Genomic DNA, 24878 nt, shown 5'->3' on the forward strand with positions numbered 1-24878 from the left:
GATGTAATAGAGTAGGTATGGGGGATTAGATGTAATAGAGTAGGTATGGGGGATTAGATGTAATAGAGTAGGTATGGGGGATTAGATATCATGTAGTAGGTATGGGGGATTAGATGTAATAGAGTAGGTATTAGGGATTAGATGTAATAGAGTAGGTATGGGGGATTAGATGTAATAGAGTAGGTATGGAGGATTAGATGTAATAGAGTAGATATGGGGGATTAGATGTAATAGAGTAGGTATGGGGGATTAGATGTAATAGAGTAGATATGGGGGATTAGATGTAATAGAGTAGGTATGGGGGATTAGATGTAATAGAGTAGATATGGGGGATTAGATATCATGTAGTAGGTATGGGGGATTAGATATCATGTAGTAGGTATGGGGGATTAGATATCATGTAGTAGGTATGGGGGATTAGATGTAATAGAGTAGATATGGGGGATTAGATATCATGTAGTAGGTATGGGGGATTAGATATCATGTAGTAGGTATGGGGGATTAGATGTAATAGAGTAGATATGGGGGATTAGATATCATTTAGTAGATATGGGGGATTAGATATCATGTAGTAGGTATGGGGGATTAGATATCATGTAGTAGGTATGGGGGATTAGATATCATGTAGTAGGTATGGGGGATTAGATGTAATAGAGTAGATATGGGGGATTAGATATAATGTAGTAGATATGGGGGATTAGATATCATGTAGTAGGTATGGGGGATTAGATGTAATAGAGTAGGTATGGGGGATTAGATGTAATAGAGTAGGTATGGGGGATTAGATGTAATAGAGTAGGTATGGGGGATTAGATGTAATAGAGTAGGTATGGGGGATTAGATGTAATAGAGTAGATATGGGGGATTAGATATCATTTAGTAGATATGGGGGATTAGATATCATGTAGTAGGTATTGGGGATTAGATATCATGTAGTAGGTATGGGGGATTAGATATCATGTAGTAGGTATGGGGGATTAGATGTAATAGAGTAGATATGGGGGATTAGATATAATGTAGTAGGTATGGGGGATTAGATATCATGTAGTAGGTATGGGGGATTAGATGTAATAGAGTAGGTATGGGGGATTAGATGTAATAGAGTAGGTATGGGGGATTAGATGTAATAGAGTAGGTATGGGGGATTAGATGTAATAGAGTAGGTATGGGGGATTAGATGTAATAGAGTATGTATGGGGGATTAGATGTAATAGAGTAGGTATGGGGGATTAGATATCATGTAGTAGGTATGGGGGATTAGATGTAATAGAGTAGGTATTAGGGATTAGATGTAATAGAGTAGGTATGGGGGATTAGATGTAATAGAGTAGGTATGGGGGATTAGATGTAATAGAGTAGGTATGGAGGATTAGATGTAATAGAGTAGATATGGGGGATTAGATGTAATAGAGTAGGTATGGGGGATTAGATGTAATAGAGTAGATATGGGGGATTAGATGTAATAGAGTAGGTATGGGGGATTAGATGTAATAGAGTAGATATGGGGGATTAGATGTAATAGAGTAGATATGGGGGATTAGATGTAATAGAGTAGATATGGGGGATTAGATATCATTTAGTAGATATGGGGGATTAGATATCATGTAGTAGGTATGGGGGATTAGATATCATGTAGTAGGTATGGGGGATTAGATATCATGTAGTAGGTATGGGGGATTAGATGTAATAGAGTAGATATGGGGGATTAGATATAATGTAGTAGATATGGGGGATTAGATATCATGTAGTAGGTATGGGGGATTAGATGTAATAGAGTAGGTATGGGGGATTAGATGTAATAGAGTAGGTATGGGGGATTAGATGTAATAGAGTAGGTATGGGGGATTTGATGTAATAGAGTAGGTATGGGGGATTAGATGTAATAGAGTAGATATGGGGGATTAGATGTAATAGAGTAGGTATGGGGGATTAGATGTAATAGAGTAGATATGGGCGATTAGATGTAATAGAGTAGGTATGGGGGATTAGATGTAATAGAGTAGATATGGGGGATTAGATGTAATAGAGTAGATATGGGGGATTAGATATCATGTAGTAGATATGGGGGATTAGATATCATGTAGTAGGTATGGGGGATTAGATATCATGTAGTAGGTATGGGGGATTAGATATCATGTAGTAGGTATGGGGGATTAGATGTAATAGAGTAGATATGGGGGATTAGATATCATGTAGTAGGTATGGGGGATTAGATATCATGTAGTAGGTATGGGGGATTAGATGTAATAGAGTAGATATGGGGGATTAGATATCATTTAGTAGATATGGGGGATTAGATATCATGTAGTAGGTATGGGGGATTAGATATCATGTAGTAGGTATGGGGGATTAGATATCATGTAGTAGTTATGGGGGATTAGATGTAATAGAGTAGATATGGGGGATTAGATATAATGTAGTAGATATGGGGGATAGATATCATGTAGTAGGTATGGGGGATTAGATGTAATAGAGTAGGTATGGGGGATTAGATGTAATAGAGTAGGTATGGGGGATTAGATGTAATAGAGTAGGTATGGGGGATTAGATGTAATAGAGTAGGTATGGGGGATTAGATGTAATAGAGTAGGTATGGGGGATTAGATGTAATAGAGTAGATATGGGGGATTAGATGTAATAGAGTCGATATGGGGGATTAGATGTAATAGAGTAGATATGGGGGATTAGATATAATGTAGTAGATATGGGGGATTAGATATCATGTAGTAGATATGGGGGATTAGATGTAATAGAGTAGGTATGGGGGATTAGATGTAATAGAGTAGGTATGGGGGATTAGATGTAATAGAGTATGTATGGGGGATTAGATGTAATAGAGTAGGTATGGGGGATTAGATGTCATGTAGTAGGTATGGGGGATTAGATGTAATAGAGTAGGTATTAGGGATTAGATGTAATAGAGTAGGTATGGGGGATTAGATGTAATAGAGTAGGTATGGGGGATTAGATGTAATAGAGTAGGTATGGAGGATTAGATGTAATAGAGTAGATATGGGGGATTAGATGTAATAGAGTAGGTATGGGGGATTAGATGTAATAGAGTAGGTATGGGGGATTAGATGTAATAGAGTAGATATGGGGGATTAGATGTAATAGAGTAGGTATGGGGGATTAGATGTAATAGAGTAGGTGTGGGGGATTAGATGTAATAGAGTAGGTATGGGGGATTAGATGTAATAGAGTAGGTATGGGGGATTAGATGTAATAGAGTAGATATGGGGGATTAGATGTAATAGAGTCGATATGGGGGATTAGATGTAATAGAGTAGATATGGGGGATTAGATATAATGTAGTAGATATGGGGGATTAGATATCATGTAGTAGATATGGGGGATTAGATGTAATAGAGTAGATATGGGGGATTAGATATCATGTAGTAGGTATGGGGGATTAGATATCATCTAGTAGGTATGGGGGATTAGATGTAATAGAGTAGGTATGGGGGATTAGATATCATGTAGTAGGTATGGGGGATTAGATGTAATAGAGTATATATGGGGGATTAGATGTAATAGAGTAGGTATGGGGGATTAGATGTAATAGAGTAGATATGGGGGATTAGATGTAATAGAGTAGGTATGGGGGATTAGATGTAATAGAGTAGGTATGGGGGCTTAGATGTAATAGAGTAGGTATGGGGGATTAGATGTAATAGAGTAGATATGGGGGATTAGATGTAATAGAGTAGGTATGGGGGATTAGATGTAATAGAGTAGGTGTGGGGGATTAGATGTAATAGAGTAGATATGGGGGATTAGATATCATGTAGTAGGTATGCAGGATTAGATATCATCTAGTAGGTATGGGGGATTAGATATAATAGAGTAGGTATGGGGGATTAGATATAATAGAGTAGGTATGGGGGATTAGATGTAATAGAGTAGATATGGGGGATTCGATGTAATAGAGTAGATATGGGGGATTAGATGTAATAGATTAGATATGGGGGATTAGATGTAATAGAGTAGGTATGGGGGATTATGCTGTGCTGGTTGATGCCTCTACTACGCTGAACTTCCGGCGCCGACAGAGATGGCCGCCTCGCTTCGCGTTCCTAGGAAACTATGCAGTTTTTTGTTTTTTTACGTGTTATTTCTTACACTAGTACCCCAGGTCATCTTAGGTTTCATCACATACAGCCGAGAAGAACTACTGAATATAAGATCAGCGTCAACTCACCACCAGTACGACCAAGAATATGTTTTTCGCGATGCGGATCCTGTGTTCTGCCTTACAACCAGCGCCACGGGATGGTTCCCATGCAGCGACCCAAAAAAACGACTCAGAAAAAGAGGGAAACGAAGCGGTCTTCTGGTCAGACTCCGGAGACGGGCACATCGTGCACCACTCCCTAGCATTCTTCTTGCCAATGTCCAGTCTCTTGACAACAAGGTTGATGAAATCCGAGCAAGGGTAGCATTCCAGAGGGACATCAGAGACTGTAACGTTCTCTGTTTCACGGAAACGTGGCTCACTGGAGAGACGCAATCCGAAGCGGTGCAGCCAGCGGGTTTCTCCACGCATCGCGCGGACAGAAACGAACATCTTTCTGGTAAGAAGAGGGGCGGGGGCGTATGCCTTATGGCCAACGTGACATGGTGTGATGAAAGAAACATACAGGAACTCAAATCCTTCTGTTCACCTGATTTAGAATTCCTCACAATCAAATGTAGACCGCATTATCTACCAAGAGAATTCTCTTCGATTATAATCACAGCCGTATATATCCCCCCCCCCAAGCAGACACATCGATGGCTCTGAACGAACTTTATTTAACTCTCTGCAAACTGGAAACGATTTATCCGGAGGCTGCATTCATTGTAGCTGGGGATTTTAACAAGGCTAATCTGAAAACAAGACTCCCTAAATTTTATCAGCATATCGATTGCGCAACCAGGGGTGGAAAGACCCTGGATCATTGTTACTCTAACTTCCGCGACGCATATAAGGCCCTGCCCCGCCCCCCTTTCGGAAAAGCTGACCACGACTCCATTTTGTTGATCCCTGCCTACAGACAGAAACTAAAACAAGAAGCTCCCACGCTGAGGTCTGTCCAACGCTGGTCCGACCAAGCTGACTCCACACTCCAAGACTGCTTCCATCACGTGGACTGGGAGATGTTTCGTATTGCGTCAGCCAACAACATTGACGAATACGCTGATTCGGTGTGCGAGTTCATTAGAACGTGCGTTGAAGATGTCGTTCCCATAGCAACGATTAAAACATTCCCCAACCAGAAACCGTGGATTGATGGCAGCATTCGTGTGGAACTGAAGGCGCGAACCACTGCTTTTAATCAGGGCAAGGTGTCTGGTAACATGACTGAATACAAACAGTGCAGCTATTCCCTCCGCAAGGCTATCAAACAAGCTAAGCGCCAGTACAGAGACAAAGTAGAATCTCAATTCAACGGCTCAGACACAAGAGGCATGTGGCAGGGTCTACAGTCAATCACGGACTACAGGAAGAAACCCAGCCCAGTCACGGACCAGGATGTCTTGCTCCCAGGCAGACTAAACAACTTTTTTGCCCGCTTTGAGGACAATACAGTGCCACTGACACGGGCTGCAACGAAAACATGCGGTCTCTCCTTCACTGCAGCCGAAGTGAGTAAGACATTTAAACGTGTTAACCCTCGCAAGGCTGCAGGCCCAGACGGCATCCCCAGCCGCGCCCTCAGAGCATGCGCAGACCAGCTGGCCGGTGTGTTTACGGACATATTCAACCAATCCCTATACCAGTCTGCTGTTCCCACATGCTTCAAGAGGGCCACCATTGTTCCTGTTCCCAAGAAAGCTAAGGTAACTGAGCTAAACGACTACCGCCCCGTAGCACTCACATCCGTCATCATGAAGTGCTTTGAGAGACTAATCAAGGACCATATCACCTCCACCCTACCTGACACCCTTGACCCACTCCAATTTGCTTACCGCCCAAATAGGTCCACAGACGATGCAATCTCAACCACACTGCACACTGCCCTAACCCATCTGGACAAGAGGAATACCTATGTGAGAATGCTGTTCATCGACTACAGCTCGGCATTCAACACCATAGTACCCTCCAAGCTCGTCATCAAGCTCGAGACCCTGGGTCTCGACCCCGCCCTGTGCAACTGGGTACTGGACTTCCTGACGGGCCGCCCCCAGGTGGTGAGGGTAGGCAACAACATCTCCTCCCCGCTGATCCTCAACACTGGGGCCCCACAAGGGTGCGTTCTGAGCCCTCTCCTGTACTCCCTGTTCACCCACGACTGCGTGGCCACGCACGCCTCCAACTCAATCATCAAGTTTGCGGACGACACAACAGTGGTAGGCTTGATTACCAACAACGACGAGACGGCCTACAGGGAGGAGGTGAGGGCCCTCGGAGTGTGGTGTCAGGAAAATAACCTCACACTCAACGTCAACAAAACTAAGGAGATGATTGTGGACTTCAGGAAACAGCAGAGGGAACACCCCCCCCCCATCCACATCGATGGAACAGTAGTGGAGAGGGTAGCAAGTTTTAAGTTCCTCGGCATACACATCACAGACAAACTGAATTGGTCCACTCACACAGACAGCATCGTGAGGAAGGCGCAGCAGCGCCTCTTCAACCTCAGGAGGCTGAAGAAATTCGGCTTGTCACCAAAAGCACTCACAAACTTCTACAGATGCACAATCGAGAGCATCCTGGTGGGCTGTATCACCGCCTGGTATGGCAACTGCACCGCCCTCAACCGTAAGGCTCTCCAGAGGGTAGTGAGGTCTGCACAACGCATCACCGGGGGCAAACTACCTGCCCTCCAGGACACCTACACCACCCGAAGCTACAGGAAGGCCATAAAGATCATCAAGGACATCAACCACCCGAGCCACTGCCTGTTCACCCCGCTGTCATCCAGAAGGCGAGGTCAGTACAGGTGCATCAAAGCTGGGACCGAGAGACTGAAAAACAGCTTCTATCTCAAGGCCATCAGACTGTTAAACAGCCACCACTAACATTGAGTGGCTACTGCCAACACACTGTCAATGCCACTGACTCTACTCCAGCCACTTTAATCATGGGAATTGATGGGAAATGATGTAAATATATCACTAGCCACTTTAAACAATGCTACCTTATATAATGTTACTTACCCTACATTATTCATCTCATATGCATACGTAGATACTGTACTCTATATCATCGACTGCATCCTTATGTAATACATGTATCACTAGCCACTTTAACTATGCCACTTGGTTTACATACTCATCTCATATGTATATACTGTACTCGATATCATCTACTGTATCTTGCCTATGCTGCTCTGTACCATCACTCATTCATATATCCTTATGTACATATTCTTTATCCCCTTACACTGTGTATAAGACAGTAGTTTTTTTTGGAATTGTTAGTTAGATTACTTGTTCGTTATTACTGCATTGTCGGAACTAGAAGCACAAGCATTTCGCTACACTCGAATTAACATCTGCTAACCATGTGTATGTGACAAATAAATTTGATTTGATTTGATTTGATTAGATGTAATAGAGTAGGTATGGGGGATTAGATATCATGCAGTAGGTATGGGGGATTAGATATAATAGAGTAGTTATGGGGGATGAGATGTAACAGAGTAGATATGGGGGATTAGATGTAATAGGGTAGATATGGGGGATTAGATGTAATAGAGTAGATATGGGGGATTAGATGTAATAGAGTAGATATGGGGGATTAGATGTAATAGAGTAGGTATGGGGGATTAGATATCATGTAGTATGTATGGGGGATTAGATGTAATATAGTAGATATGGGGGATTAGATGTAATATAGTAGATATGGGGGATTAGATATAATATAGTAGGTATTGTTGGATTAGACATCATGTAGTAGGTATGGGGGATTAGATATAATAGAGTAGATATGGGGGATTAGATGTAATAGAGTAGATATGGGGGATTAGATATAATGTAGTAGGTATTGTTGGATTAGACATCATGTAGTAGGTATGGGGGATTAGATATCATGTAGTAGGTATGGTTGATTAGATGTAATCGAGTAGGTATGGGGGATTAGATGTAATCGAGTAGGTATGGGGGATTAGATGTAATCGAGTAGGTATGGGGGATTAGATGTAATCGAGTAGGTATGGGGGATTAGATGTAATCGAGTAGGTATGGGGATTAGATGTAATCGAGTAGGTATGGGGATTAGATGTAATCGAGTAGGTATGGGGATTAGATGTAATAGAGTAGGGATGGGGGTTTAGATGTAATAGAGTAGAGATGGGGGATTAGATGTAATAGAGTAGAGATGGGGGATTAGATATCATGTAGTAGGTATGGGGGATTAGATATCATGTAGTAGGTATGGGGGATTAGATGTAATAGAGTAGATATGGGGGATTAGATATCATGTAGGAGGTATGGGGGATTAGATGTAATAGAGTAGATATGGGGGATTAGATGTAATAGAGTAGATATGGGGGATTAGATATCATGTAGTAGATATGGGGGATTAGATATCATGTGGTAGGTATGGGGGATTAGATATAATAGAGTAGGTATGGGGGATTAGATGTAATAGAGTAGATATGGGGGATTAGATGTAATACAGTAGGTATGGGGGGATTAGCTGTAATAGAGTAGGTATGGGGGATTAGATATAATAGAGTACCTTTGGGGGATTAGATATAATAGAGTACCTTTGGGGGATTATATGTAATAGAGTAGGTATGGGGGATTAGATATAATAGAGTAGGTATGGGGGATTAGATGTAATAGAGTAGGTATGGGGGATTAGATGTAATAGAGTAGGTATGGGGGATTAGATGTAATAGAGTAGGTATGGGGGATTAGATATAATAGAGTAGGTATGGGGGATTAGATATAATAGAGTAGATATGGGGGATTAGATATAATATAGTAGGTATTGTTGGATTAGACATCATGTAGTATGTATGGGGAATGAGATATAATAGAGTAGATATGGGGGATTAGATATAATATAGTAGGTATTGTTGGATTAGACATCATGTAGTATGTATGGGGGATTATATGTAATAGAGTAGATATGGGGGATTAGATATAATAGAGTTGATATGGGGGATTAGATGTAATAGAGTAGATATGGGGGATTAGATGTAATAGAGTAGGTATGGGGGATTAGATATAATAGAGTTGATATGGGGGATTAGATGTAATAGAGGAGATATGGGGGATTAGATATCATGTAGTAGATATGGGGGATTAGATATCATGTAGTAGGTATGTGGGATTAGATATCATGTAGTAGGTATAGGGGATTAGATATCATGTAGTAGGTATGGGGGATTAGATATAATAGAGTAGGTATGGGGGATTAGATACATTATAATAGAGTAGGAATGGGGGATTAGATGTAATAGAGTAGGTGTGGGGGGATTAGATGTAATAGAGTAGAGATGGGGGATTAGATGTAATAGAGTAGGTATGGGGGATTAGATGTAATAGAGTAGGTATGGGGGATTAGATGTAATAGAGTAGGTATTGGGGATTAGATGTAATAGAGTAGATATGGGGGATTAGATGTAATAGAGTAGGTATGGGGGATTAGATGTAATAGAGTAGGCATGGGAGATTAGATGTAATAGAGTAGGTATGGGGGCTTAGATGTAATAGAGTAGATATGGGGGATTAGATGTAATAGAGTAGGTATGGGGGATTAGATGTAATAGAGTAGGTATGGGGGATTAGATGTATAGAGTAGGTGTGGGGGATTAGATGTAATAGAGTAGGTGTGTGTCACGCCTTGGTCTTAGTATTTTGTGTTTTCTTTAATTATTTGGTCAGGCCATGGTGTGGCATGGGTTATTGTGGTGTGTTTTTGTCTTAGGGGTTTTGTGGGGTGTCTACGTAGTCTATGGCTGCCTGAGGCGGTTCTCAATCAGAGTCAGGTGATTATCGTTGTCTCTGATTGGGAACCATATTTAGGCAGCCATATTCTGTGAGTGTTTTCGTGGGTGATTGTTCCTGTCTTTGTTTTTGCACCAGATAGGGCTGTTTCGGTTTTCATTATTTCATTTAGTTTGTTTTGTAGTTTCTGTATGTATAGGTTTTCCTTCATTAAAATATATCATGAATCATCATCACGCTGCATTTTGGTCCGATCCTTGTTCTACCTCTTCGTCAGAGGAGGAGATAGAAGAGAGCCGTTACAGTGTGGGGGATTAGACATCATAAGGTAAATGAGAGCATTGAAAAGATCAGCCCAGTCACTTGTATTAATAAGGGGACGGGACACTACAGTGTTATATGGTTACGGAACATTAAACCGGATATGGTTACAGAGTAGGTCGACCGATTAATCGGAATGGCCGATTAATTAGGGCCGATTTCACATTTTCATAACAATCGGAAATCGGTATTTTTGGGCGCTGATTTCCGATGGAAAAAAATATATTTGTATTTTTTATTATGTTATACCTTTATTTAACTAGGCAAGTCAGTGCCAAGAACACATCCCTATTTTCAATGACGGCCTAGGAACGGTGGGTTAACTGCCTTCTTCAGAGGCAGAACGGCAGATTTTCACCTTGTCAGCTCAAGGGATGCAATCTTGCAACCGTACAGTTAACTAGTCCAACGCTCTAACCATTGCACTCCACGAGGAGCCTGCCTGTTACGCGAATGCAGTAGAAGCCAAGGTAAATTGCTAGCTAGCATTAAATTTATCTTATAAAAAAACAATCAATCATAATCACTAGTTATAACTACTAATCCAGTTTAGCAGGCAATTTTAACCAGATGAAATTGTGTCATTTCTCTTGGGTTCATTGCACGCAGAGTCAGGGTATATGCAACAGTTTGGGCCTCCTGGCTCATTGCGAACTAATTTTCCAGAATTTTACGTAATTATGACATAACATTGAAGGTTGTACATTGTAACAGGAATATTTAGACTTAGGGATGCCACCCGTTAGATAAAATACCGAACGGTTCCGTATTTCACTGAAAGAATAAACGTTTTGTTTTCCAAATTATAGTTTCCGGATTCGACCATATTAATGACCAAAGTCTCGTATTTCTGTGTGTTATGTTATAATTAAGTCTATGATTTGATAGAGCAGTCTGACTGAGTGATGGTTGGCAGCAGCAGGCTCGTAAGCATTCATTCAAATAGCACTGTCGTGCTTTTGCCAGCAGCTCTATGCAAGCACAGTGCTGTTTATGACTTCAAGCCTATCAGCCTAATGGCTGGTGTAATCGATGTAAAATGGCTAGCTAGTTAGCTGGGTGTGCGCTAATACTGTTTCAAACGTCACTCGCTCTGAGACTTGGAGTGGTTGTTCCCCTTGCTCTGCATGGGTAACACTGCTTCAAGGGTGGCTGTTGTCGATGTGTTCCTGGTTCGAGCCCAGGTAGGGGCGAGGAGAGGGACGGAAGCTATACTGTTACACTGGCAATACTAAAGTGCCTATAAGAACATCCAATAGTCAAAGGTAAATGAAATACAAATGGTATAGAGAGAAATAGTCCTATAAATACTATATTAACTTGGAATATTGAAGTTAATGTTGAAGTCTCATGTTAAAAGGAACCACCAGCTTTCATATGTTCTCATGTTCTGAGCAAGGAACTTAAACGTTAGCTTTTTTACATGGCACATATATTGCATATTGGCACATATTACTTTCTTCAACACTTTGTTTTTGCATTATTTAAACCAAGTTGAACATGTTTAATTATTTATTTGAGGCTAAATTGATTTTATTGATGTATTATATTAACTTCAAATGAGTGTTCATTCAGTATTGTTGTAATTATCATTATTACAAATAAATAAATAAAAATCATCCGATTTAATCGGTATCATCTTTTTTTGGTCCTCCAATAATCGGTATCTGCGTTGAAAAATCATAATCGGTCGACCTCTAATATAGAGCATTAAACCCTGATAAGGTTACGGAGCATTAAACCCTGATAAGTTTACAGAGCATTAAACCCTGATAAGGTTACGGAGCATTAAACCCTGATAAGGTTACAGAGCATTAAACCCTGATAAGGTTACAGAAACCCTGATAAGGTTACGGAGCATTAAACCCTGATAAGGTTACAGAGCATTAAACCCTGATAAGGTTACGGAGCATTAAACCCTGATAAGGTTACGGAGCATTAAACCCTGATAAGGTTACGGAGCATTAAACCCTGATAAGGTTACGGAGCATTAAACCGGATAAGGTTACGGAGCATTAAACCGGATAAGGTTACGGAGCATTAAACCGGATAAGGTTACGGAGCATTAAACCGGATAAGGTTACGGAGCATTAAACCCTGATAAGGTTACGGAGCATTAAACCGGATAAGGTTACGGAGCATTAAACCGGATAAGGTTACAGAGCATTAAACCGGATAAGGTTACGGAGCATTAAACCCTGATAAGGTTACGGAGCATTAAACCCTGATAAGGTTACGGAGCATTAAACCAGATAAGGTTACGGAGCATTAAACCCTGATAAGGTTACGGAGCATTAAACCAGATAAGGTTACGGAGCATTAAACCGGATAAGGTTACGGAGCATTAAACCCTGATAAGGTTACGGAGCATTAAACCCTGATAAGGTTACGGAGCATTAAACCAGATAAGGTTACGGAGCATTAAACCGGATAAGGTTACAGAGCATTAAACCGGATAAGGTTACGGAGCATTAAACCCTGATAAGGTTACGGAGCATTAAACCAGATAAGGTTACGGAGCATTAAACCGGATAAGGTTACAGAGCATTAAACATGATAAGGTTACGGAGCATTAAACCAGATAAGGTTACGGAGCATTAAACCGGATAAGGTTACAGAGCATTAAACATGATAAGGTTACGGAGCATTAAACCAGATAAGGTTACAGAGCATTAAACATGATAAGGTTACGGAACAAAAAAAATAAGAAAGAAATGTAAAAAATACACCACATGTTTTGGAGAAGCGAAGCATTTTTATTGTGTTTGCGTTGTTCTTCTTCCTGTAATGACTTTATTAACAGCATTCTATCCATATTCATCTTGTAAATATGTTCCTTTTTGTGATCAATGTTTTATTGACATTTTGCAGACACAACAACACTACTTATAACCCCCCCCCCCCCCCCCCCCAAAAAAAAACACCCAGCCGCACTACCCTCCCTTCCACCCTAGTGGTCCCAGTCCCCACCCAGTCCCCACTACCCTCCCTTCCACCCTAGTGGTCCTCCCCCTGCCCTCACGACCCTCCCTTCCACCCTAGTGGTCCTCACCCAGCCTCCACTACCCTCCCTTCCACCCTAGCGGTCCCAGTCCCCACCCAGCCCCCACTACCCTCCCTTCCACCCTAGTGGTCCCAGTCCCCACCTAGCCTCCACTACCCTCCCTTCCACCCTAGTGGTCCCAGTCCCCAACCAGCCCCCACTACCCTCCCTTCCACCCTAGTGGTCCCATCACCCACTCCCCTCCCTTCCACCCTAGTGGTCCCACTCCCCACCCAGCCCCCACTACCCTCCCTTCCACCCTAGTGGTCCCAGTCCCCACTCCCCTTCCTTCCACCCTAGTGTCCCAGCCCCCACTACCCTCCCTTCCACCCTAGTGGTCCCAGCCCCCACTCCCCTCCCTTCCACCCTAGTGGTCCCAGTAACACATGTCTCTGTATTATCATGTGATTATAATGCATTATAAGACTTATCATAAGCATGAATGAGCCCCTTATAATGTTTTATAATGATCTCCTAATGATCCTTGACTAAATAACAGCCAGCAAGAGTACATTTCCTTTACATAAAATACATGACATATTATAAGTCATACATGCTTATAACAAGTAGTGACGCTTTCTACCTGCAGGCCATTGGTTGTCCTGTTTATGCCAGAGGCAACTTGCTTGGTTGCTGTGGTGTTGCTTCTATGGAAACAGAGGGAATCTATCACCATGTGCCCACACACTCCCCAGAGGCACAGAACACTGAGCTGCAGCAAACTATACATCTCTCTGCTCTCTCTCTCTCTCACACACAAATGATCTCTTACTGTCTCGCTCTCATTCTCTCTGTCTTTGTCTCGCTCTTTCTCCATCTCTCAATTCAAATCAATTTCAATTTGAGGGCTGTATTGGCATGGGAAACATCTCTCTCTCTGTCTCTCTCTGTCTGTCTCTGTCTCTCTCTCTCTCTCTGTCTCTCTCTCTCTCTCTCTCTCTCTCTGTCTCTCCACTGTTCTCCCAGAACTCACAACATCTTCATATACAGTTGAAGTCGGAAAAAAAAAAAAAAAAACCTTAGCCAGATACATTTAACCTCAGTTTTTCACAATTTGTGACATTTAATCCTAGTAAAAAGTCCCTGTTTTAGGTCAGTTAGGATCACCACTTTATTTAAAAAATGTGAAATGTCAGAATAATAGTAGAGACAATGATTTATTTCAGCTTTTATTTCTTTCATCACATTCCCAGTGGGTCAGAAGTTTACATGCACTTAATTAGTATTTGGTAGCATTGCGTTTATATTATTTAAATTGGGTCCAACGTTTCGGGTAGCCTTCCACAAGTTGGGTGAATTTTGGCCCATTCCTCCTGACAGAGCTGGTGTAACTAAGCCAGGTTTGTAGGCCTCCTTGCTCGCACACGCTTTTTCAGTTCTGCCCACAAATCTTATATAGGATGGAGATCAGGGCTTTGTGATGACCACTCTAATAGAGTATACTATACAGAATATGCTATACACTATACATTGTATACAATCCACTCTTCCAAAAGGGTTCTGGGCTGTCCCCATAGGAGAACCCTTTAAGGTTTTAGATAGCACCTTTGTTTCCCTAAGGTGTATGGTGAGTGAATTTGCTAAAGCAGTATTTTATGTATAGGATGACAATGTCACTGGTTAAAATGAGTCGGCTATGAATCTCTCTCACCAGCAAAAAAAAATGAAAAAAGAAAGCGAAATCCTTTGTGTACGAGGCTACCGGAGATGGTGTATAATGTTATAGATCCTTTATGTACGAGGCTACCGGAGATGGTGTATAATGTTATAGATCCTTTATGTACGAGGCTACCAGAGATGGTGTATAATGTTATAGATCATTTATGTACGAGGCTACCAGAGATGGTGTATAATGTTATAGATCCTTTATGTACGAGGCTACCAGAGATGGTGTATAATGTTAAAGATCCTTTATGTACGAGGCTACCAGAGATGGTGTATAATGTTAAAGATCCTTTATGTACTAGGCTACCAGAGATGGTCTATAATGTTATAGATCCTTTATGTACGAGGCTACCAGAGATGGTGTATAATGTTATAGATCCTTTATGTACGAGGCTACCAGAGATGGTGTATAATGCTATAGATCCTTTATGTACGAGGCTACCAGAGATGGTGTATAATGTTAAAGATCCTTTATGTACGAGGCTACCAGAGATGGTGTATAATGTTAAAGATCCTTTATGTACTAGGCTACCAGAGATGGTCTATAATGTTATAGATCCTTTATGTACGAGGCTACCAGAGATGGTGTATAATGTTAAAGATCCTTTATGTACTAGGCTACCAGAGATGGTCTATAATGTTATAGATCCTTTATGTACGAGGCTACCAGAGATGGTGTATAATGTTATAGATCCTTTATGTACGAGGCTACCAGAGATGGTGTATAATGTTAAAGATCCTTTATGTACTAGGCTACCAGAGATGGTCTATAATGTTATAGATCCTTTATGTACGAGGCTACCAGAGATGGTGTATAATGTTAAAGATCCTTTATGTACTAGGCTACCAGAGATGGTCTATAATGTTATAGATCCTTTATGTACGAGGCTACCAGAGATGGTGTATAATGTTATAGATCCTTTATGTACGAGGCTACCAGAGATGGTGTATAATGTTAAAGATCCTTTAGTAGGAGAAAAGTATTGGTATTGCTGTCTGGCTGGCTGCATTGTAGATGTGAGCAGCATTACGATCCAGACGCAAGCCCAGAAACGTCATTAGAGGACAAATACTACGTTCCAAAATGACACCTAGTGTATTACATAAAGGGAATAGAGTGTCATTTGTGGATGTAGAAACGGTTTCCAAAGGAGATTCAATGCAAGATGACCAAATTCACCAGTTCAAATCTTGAGTCACTATGACACTACCAAATTTCTTTCATGAGCAAAGTACTAAGTACAGAGTACTAAAACACAAAGGCCAGAAAAGAGGCATTTGCTATGAAAATCATTGAGCTTTTGTGTATAAGGCCAGCAGAGATGGTCACTGATGTTGTATACACATTGTAATCGCCTAATTACTATTAGATAATAGTATTACTCTGGTGCTGTATTGTAAAGGTGAGCAGCATCGTAGGTGAGCAGACGGGTCATTCAAGGACAACGGCTACATTCCAGATGACACCCTGTCCCCTAGGGACCTCACGATAAGATATAATCTCCGTACTTAGGTGCCGAAACATTCCAATTCTATAGGTATCACGATGCGATCTTCCAAACGTAAGTAAGTAGCGTTGCACGAGCTAGAACGGCTCATAGGCTCCTTGTAGTGTTAGGAAGCTTCATGTACAAGTACATCCTCTGGATAGGACGCTAGTCTATCGCAGGGCCTTAGCCACAATCTCCTTAATGTTGAGTGCCAATTAGAGATGCATTACAGAGAGAGAGAGAGAGAGAGAGAGAGAGAGAGAGAGAGAGAGAGAGAGAGAGAGAGAGAGAGAGAGAGAGAGAGAGAGAGAGAGAGAGAGAGAGAGAGAGAGAGAGAGAGAGAGAGAGAGAGAGAGAGAGAGAGAGAGAGAGAGAGAGAGAGAGAGAGAGAGAGAGAGAGAGAGAGAGAGAGAGAGAGAGAGAGAGAGAGAGAGAGAGAGAGAGAGAGAGAGAGAGAGAGAGAGAGAGAGAGAGAGAGAGAGAGAGAGAGAGAGAGAGATATCTATCCTCAGAGTCAGGGGATGAGGATATTGATTGCCAGACATATTGGATTACAATTTACCAGAAATAGCATGAATGGAAGCTAGAGATTGTCCTAAGGTCACTGCCAAGGGATAGACATCCAGTGAATGTTTGCAGTAACACAATATGCCTGGGAAGTCTCTGGTTCTTCACTAACACAATGTTTACAGTTACACAATATCCCTGGGAAGTCTCTGGTTCTTCACTAATACTACAGTGTTTACATTTTAGCAGACGACTTACAGGACAAATTAGGGTTAAGTGCCTTGCTCAATGGCACCTGGGCACATTTGTCACCTAGTCGGCTCGGGGGAATCGAATCAGCGACCTTTCGTGTTAGTCGGCTCAACGCTCTTAACTGACAGGCTACCTGCCGCCAATGCTACTGCTCTATAGGATTTATAAAGCGCTTTACTAATAGAAAACGCCATAATAAGAACCTATTCACAATATAATATGCCTGGGAAGCCTCTGGGTGCTTTAAGAATGTTGCGTATGCTGTGAAATACTGTGTATGCAACATGGTGTGTATGCTGTGAAATTAATTGCCTCATTGAGGACATTAAAGTTCTCTAATCTAATATTAATAGACTATAGAGGATTCAGATTTGCACAGCAGTCTAACCCAAAGACGATATTTCCACCTTCAGAACATTTACAGTCGTGGCCAAAAGTTTTGAGAATGACTCAAATATTAATTTTCACAAAGTCTGCTGCCTCAGTTTGTATGATGGCAGTTTGCATATACTCCATAATGTTATGAAGAGTGATCAGATGAATTGCAATTAATTGCAAAGTCCCTCTTTGCCATGCAAATGAACTGAATCCCCCCCCCCCAAAAAAATCCGCTGCATTTTAGCCCTGCCACAAAAGGACCAACTGACATCATGTCAGTGATTTCTCACATTAACACAGGTGTGAGTGTTGACAAGGACAAGGCTGGAGATCCCTCTGTCAGGCTGATTGAGTTCGAATAACAGACTGGAAGCTTCAAAAGGAGGGTGGTGCTTGGAATCATTGTTCTTCCTCTGTCAGCCCGGGTTACCTGCAAGGAAACGCATGCCGTCATCATTGCTTTGCACAAAAAGGGCTTCACAGGCAAGGATTTTGCTGCCAGTAAGATTGCACCTAAATCAACCATTTATCGGCTCATCAAGAACTTCAAGGAGAGAGGTTCAATTGTTGTGAAGAAGGATTCAGGGCGCCCAAGAAAGTCCAGCAAGCGCCAGGACTGTCTCCTAAAGTTGATTCAGCTGCAGGATCAGGGCACCACCAGTACAGAGCTTGCTCAGGAATGGCAGCAGGCAGGTGTGAGTGCATCTGTATGCACAGTGAGGCGAAGACTTTTGGAGGATGACCTGGTGTCAAGAAGGGCACCAAAGAAGCCACTTCTCTCCAGGAAAAACATCAGGGACAGACTGATTTTCTGCAAAAGGTACAGGGATTGGACTGCTGAGGACTTTTTCTATGATAGGACATTTTCTATGATGAATCCCCTATCCGATTGTTTGGGGCATCCGGAAAAAAAGCTTGTCTGGAGAAGACAAGGTGATCGCTACCATCAGTCCTGTGTCATGCCAACAGTAAAGCATCCTGAGACCATTCATGTGTGGGGCTGCTTCTCAGCCAAGGAAGTGGGCTCACTCACAATTTTGCCTAAGAACACAGCCATGAATAAAGAATGGTACCAACACATCCTCCGAGAGCAACTTCTCCCAACCACCCAGGAACAGTTTGTTTGAAGAACAATGCCTTTTCCTGCATGATGGAGCACCTTGCCATAAGGAAAAAGTGATAACTCATTGGCTCGGGGAACAAAACATCAATATTTTTGGTCCATGGCCAGGAAACTCCCCAGAGCTTAATCCCATTGAGAACTTGTGGTCAATCCTCAAGAGGCGGGTGGACAAACAAAAACACACAAATTCTGACAAACTCCAAGCATTAATTATGCAAGAATGGGCTGCCATCAGTCAGGATGTGGCCCAGAAGTTAATTGACAGCATGCCGGGGTCGGATTGCAGAGGTCTTGAACAAGAAGGGTCAACACTGCAAATATTAACTCTTTGCATCAACTTCATGTAATTGTCAATAAAAGCCTTTGACACTTATGAAATGCTTGTAATTATACTTCAGTATTCCATAGTAACATCTGACAAAAATATCTAAAGACACCAAAGCAGCAAACTTTGTGGAAATTCATATTTGTGTCATTCTCAAAACCTTTGGCCACGATCTATACTAACGGACGATGTAACAGACAGTTATTCAGTTGAGTTCTTTTCTCCATCTAATCTCTCATTTTTATTGAACTCTGTTGACCATTGTTTTCCACCATCATATTATTTGCTATGTCAACTTCTGTTCTTAATATGATTCGTCTAATCTTTTCTTTTTCTTTTTCCAAACGGATTCCTTTTAATTCATCCTTTCATTCTCTTGCCTGTTCATCCATTCTACACCCTCACCCTGTTTTCCCTTCTCCACCTGCCAACGTGGACACGCCACACCGCTCCATACCGGAAACACTCCTCTCCTCCTCTCCTGTGGATGACTCCACTACTCCACCTCTACAGCTGGCTTTGTGAAGTCTCCCCTGTCTGAGACCAAACTAACAGGTGACACCTTTGAGTTGTACTGTGACGTGGTCGGTAGCCCGACCCCAGAGGTTCAGTGGTGGTACTCCGAGATCAACCGGGCCGACTCTTTCCGCCAGCTCTGGGACGGCGCCCGTAAACACCGTGTCTCCATCAACACGGCGTACGGAACCAACGGCGTGAGCGTTTTGGGCGTGACTCGTCTCGGCCTGGAGGATGCTGGGACGTATGAGTGCCGGGCCAGTAATGATCCAAGGAGGAATGATCTGCACCAAAACCCTGCCACCACCTGGATCAGAGCACAGGCCACCGTTACTGTGTTGCAGAGTGAGTGGTCAGAGTAGTAGATGACCCCTGAGTAGATGACCCCTTAGGACGAGGGGCAGCGGCTTTACTAGCTCTCTGTGTGTACACCAGACCCCTAGACTACATTCCCTGTCCAAAATCCCCAGCATTGGCAGCTCATTCATAGAAGCCATCACCTACCGTACATCCTGAAAATTAAGAACCCTATACCTCAGTACCTAGACAGCTCAACTACCTCTACCTCTACCTCAGTCCCTAGACAGCTCAACTACCTCTACCTCAGTCCCTAGACAGCTCAACTACTTCTACCTCAGTCCCTAGACAGCTCAACTACTTCTACCTCAGTCCCTAGACAGCTCAACTACTTCTACCTCAGTCCCTAGACAGCTCAACTACCTCTACCTCTACCTCAGTCCCTAGACAGCTCAACTACCTCTACATCAGTCCCTAGACAGCTCGACTACCTCTACCTCTACCTCAGTCCCTAGGCAGCTCAACTACCTCTACCTCAGTCCCTAGGCAGCTCAACTACCTCTACCTCAGTCCCTAGGCAGCTCAACTACCTCTACCTCAGTCCCTAGGCAGCTCAACTACCTCTACCTCAGTCCCTAGACAGCTCAACTACCTCTACCTCAGTCCCTAGACAGCTCAACTACCTCTACCTCCAGTCCCTAGACAGTCAACGACCTCTACCTATACTTCAGTCCCTAGGCAGCTCAACTACCTCTACCTCAGTCCCTAGGCAGCTCAACTACCTCTACCTCAGTACCTATGCAGCTCAACTACCTCTACCTCAGTCCCTAGACAGCTCAACTACTTCTACCTCAGTCCCTAGACAGCTCAACTACTTCTACCTCAGTCCCTAGACAGCTCAACTACCTCTACCTCAGTCCCTAGACAGCTCAACTACCTCTACCTCAGTCCCTACACAGCTCAACTACCTCTACCTCAGTCCCTAGACAGCTCAACTACTTCTACCTCAGTCCCTAGACAGCTCAACTACCTCTACCTCAGTCCCTAGACAGCTCAACTACCTCTACCTCAGTCCCTAGGCTGCTCAACTACCTCTACCTCAGTCCCTAGACAGCTCAACTACCTCTACCTCAGTCCCAAGACAGCTCAACTACCTCTACCTCAGTCCCTAGACAGCTCAACTACTTCTACCTCAGTCCCTAGACAGCTCAACTACCTCTACCTCTACCTCAGTCCCTAGACAGCTCAACTACCTCTACATCAGTCCCTAGACAGCTCGACTACCTCTACCTCTACCTCAGTCCCTAGGCAGCTCAACTACCTCTACCTCAGTCCCTAGGCAGCTCAACTACCTCTACCTCAGTCCCTAGGCAGCTCAACTACCTCTACCTCAGTCCCTAGACAGCTCAACTACCTCTACCTCAGTCCCTAGACAGCTCAACTACCTCTACCTCCAGTCCCTAGACAGTCAACAACCTCTACCTCTACCTCAGTCCCTAGACAGCTCAACTACTTCTACCTCAGTCCCTAGACAGCTCAACTACCTCTACCTCAGTCCCTAGACAGCTCAACTACCTCTACCTCAGTCCCTAGACAGCTCAACTACCTCTACCTCAGTCCCTAGGCTGCTCAACTACCTCTACCTCAGTCCCTAGACAGCTCAACTACCTCTACCTCAGTCCCTAGACAGCTCAACTACCTCTACCTCAGTCCCTAGGCTGCTCAACTACCTCTACCTCAGTCCCTAGACAGCTCAACTACCTCTACCTCAGTCCCAAGACAGCTCAACTACCTCTACCTCAGTCCCTAGACAGCTCAACTACTTCTACCTCAGTCCCTAGACAGCTCAACTACCTCTACCTCTACCTCAGTCCCTAGACAGCTCAACTACCTCTACATCAGTCCCTAGACAGCTCGACTACCTCTACCTCTACCTCAGTCCCTAGGCAGCTCAACTACCTCTACCTCAGTCCCTAGGCAGCTCAACTACCTCTACCTCAGTCCCTAGGCAGCTCAACTACCTCTACCTCAGTCCCTAGACAGCTCAACTACCTCTACCTCAGTCCCTAGACAGCTCAACTACCTCTACCTCCAGTCCCTAGACAGTCAACGACCTCTACCTCTACCTCAGTCCCTAGACAGCTCAACTACTTCTACCTCAGTCCCTAGACAGCTCAACTACCTCTACCTCAGTCCCTAGACAGCTCAACTACCTCTACCTCAGTCCCTAGACAGCTCAACTACCTCTACCTCAGTCCCTAGGCTGCTCAACTACCTCTACCTCAGTCCCTAGACAGCTCAACTACCTCTACCTCAGTCCCAAGACAGCTCAACTACCTCTACCTCAGTCCCTAGACAGCTCAACTACCTCTACCTCCAGTCCCTAGACAGCTCAACTACCTCTACCTCAGTCCCTAGACAGCTCAACTACCTCTACCTCAGTCCCTAGACAGCTCAACTACCTCTACCTCCAGTCCCTAGACAGCTCAACTACCTCTACCTCAGTCCCTAGACAGCTCAACTACCTCTACCTCCAGTCCCTAGACAGCTCAACTACCTCTACCTCCAGTCCCTAGACAGCTCAACTACCTCTACCTCCAGTCCCTAGACAGCTCAACTACCTCTACCTCCAGTCCCTAGACAGCTCAACTACCTCTACCTCCCTAGACAGCTCAACTACCTCTACTTCCAGTCCCTAGACAGCTCAACTACCTCTACCTCAGTCCCTAGACAGCTCAACTAAGTATCCATGTGTATCCTGTGTAGCTCAGTCCCCTTCCGAGATCTCCAGGACCACCAGTTCCCTCGTAGAAGCCATCACCTACCATACGTCATGGAAATGAATCATTAACACTTCTTTGATCTCCCTGTGTACCTCAGTCCCTAGGCAGCTCAGCTAGCTCTCCCTGTGTATTCTGTGTACCTCGGTCCCTAGGCAGCTGAACTAGCTCTCCCTGAGTATTCTGTGTACCTCGGTCCCTAGGCAGCTCCTCAACTAGCTCTCCCTGTCTATTCTGTGTACCTCAGTCCCTAGGCAGCTTAACTAGCTCTCCCTGTGTATTCTGTGTACCTCAGTCCCTAGGCAGCTCCTCAACTAGCTCTCCCTGTCTATTCTGTGTACCTCGGTCCCTAGGCAGCTGAACTAGCTCTCCCTGTGTATTCTGTGTACCTCAGTCCCTAGGCAGCTGAACCCGCTCTCCCTGTGTATTCTGTGTACCTCAGTCCCTAGGCAGCTCCTCAACTAGCTCTCCCTGTCTATTCTGTGTACCTCAGTCCCTAGGCAGCTGAACTAGCTCTCCCTGTGTATTCTGTGTACCTCGGTCCCTAGGCAGCTGAACTAGCTCTCCCTGTGTATTCTGTGTACCTCGGTCCCTAGGCAGCTCCTCAACTAGCTCTCCCTGTCTATTCTGTGTACCTCGGTCCCTAGGTAGCTGAACTAGCTCTCCCTGTGTATTCTGTGTACCTCAGTCCCTAGGCAGCTGAACCCGCTCTCCCTGTGTATTCTGTGTACCTCAGTCCCTAGGCAGCTCCTCAACTAGCTCTCCCTGTCTATTCTGTGTACCTCAGTCCCTAGGCAGCTCCTCAACTAGCTCTCCCTGTGTATTCTGTGTGCCCAGTTACCTTTCCAAAAATCCTTAGGACCACCAGTTTCCTCACAGAAGCCATCACCTACCAAAAGTCATGGAATTGAAGAAATAAGGCATCAGCTTCATCTAATCCGTCCCATAAGACCACAGTGTTCTGCAGAGACCCCTCCCACCATGTACACAGAACCCTGCAACTCTTGTAGATTCAAACTAACCCAGAGATCTTTAACTTCCTCCATTTTCTACATAGTCTAAACTTTAAAAATTTTTTTGTTAATCTACCCATCATCTCACATGTATTTCTTGTTGAATTCCCTTTTCTTTTGTTGTCTTTCAGATTTCTTTTGAATTGAGTTAACATTTTAATTCGTCACCAGCTTTCAGTATGAGCTGTAAAGTTAATTACGCTCTACATGGGTTTGGACAGAGATATTATATATATATATATATGTAGAGAGAGAGACATGTCCTGTATATTTACCTCCTGTTAGAAACCTATCAAACCCCGGCTTTAAATCACTACCCTGACCCCTGACCTCTAACCTCGAACCCCTACTTGAGAATGTTAACTCTACAAGCTTCTAAGCTGAATTACTGAATGCCTATTGAAATCATTGGAGGTATAGGCCTGCACCATTTATAGACACCCAGAGTGTATGTGTTTATGTACTGATCTGGTATGGGGAAAGTACTAATAAAGATTTAGGATCTGAATTTGATCACCTTGTTGCAGGAGAACTTTCCGGAACTGCAGGACATTTAAAACTTGTAGTGTTTTTGAGGTTTAAAAAGGTTTCTGAAGTTTGTCATTTCCATTGTGACATTTTTTTAAAACGTTATTTTCCCTTTAAGAAAAAATGTATTAACCCACTACAAAAATGTCCAATAATTATTATCCACATAATAATTCACATTTCCTGTTGCTGCAGGATTATTTTCCTGTTGTGGCAAACTGGCTCAAATTAAGATCCTACATCTGTCTATAGCCTACTCATTATGCTTGTCCAGCGTGAACTACAGGGTCATTTAGTAGTATGAGGTAAGTATGTATGTGCTACAGTACATGCATAATGTACTGATAATTGTTTGAAAACTAACATTTGTATTCAATCGTAAGAATATTGATACAGAAAAGCTCAGCAGATGTAACATCACACAGTCGTAACATTTCCTGTGCTTATCTATGTTCTTTCTAATCAGCGTTCTATGACAATAAATGAAGTCTTTGTTCATATCGTCCCGATGCACCACCTCAAACCCACACAGGTTACAATACTGAGAGAGAACACCACCCAGCTGTCACAATACAGGTTAGAATACTAAGAGAGAACACCACCCAGCTGTCACAATACAGGTTAGAATACTAAGAGAGAACACCACCCAGCTGTCACAATACAGGTTAGAATACTGAGAGAGAACACCACCCAGCTGTCACAATACAGGTTAGAATACTGAGAGAGAACACCACCCAGCTGTCACAATACAGGTT

At 43.3% G+C, this 24878-nt stretch overlaps 1 protein-coding gene across 4 annotated transcripts in view; it reads left to right on the plus strand.

Moving 5' to 3' along the window:
* nptna (neuroplastin a) overlaps positions 1 to 24878 on the plus strand; it is a 99268-nt gene that overhangs the window by 45134 nt on the left and 29256 nt on the right. For 2 of the 4 annotated variants that reach the window (XM_031801585.1, XM_031801586.1), the window contains exon 2: positions 19503 to 19850. The exons of the other annotated variants lie outside the window; for them this stretch is intronic. In XM_031801585.1, coding sequence (XP_031657445.1) covers positions 19503 to 19850 — 348 coding nt within the window. The remainder of the gene's footprint in view (positions 1 to 19502; positions 19851 to 24878) is intronic. 4 annotated transcript variants of the gene reach the window in all.

The sequence above is a fragment of the Oncorhynchus kisutch genome, linkage group LG22, assembly GCF_002021735.2.
Source record: "Oncorhynchus kisutch isolate 150728-3 linkage group LG22, Okis_V2, whole genome shotgun sequence".
Classification (NCBI taxonomy): Eukaryota; Metazoa; Chordata; class Actinopteri; order Salmoniformes; family Salmonidae; genus Oncorhynchus; species Oncorhynchus kisutch.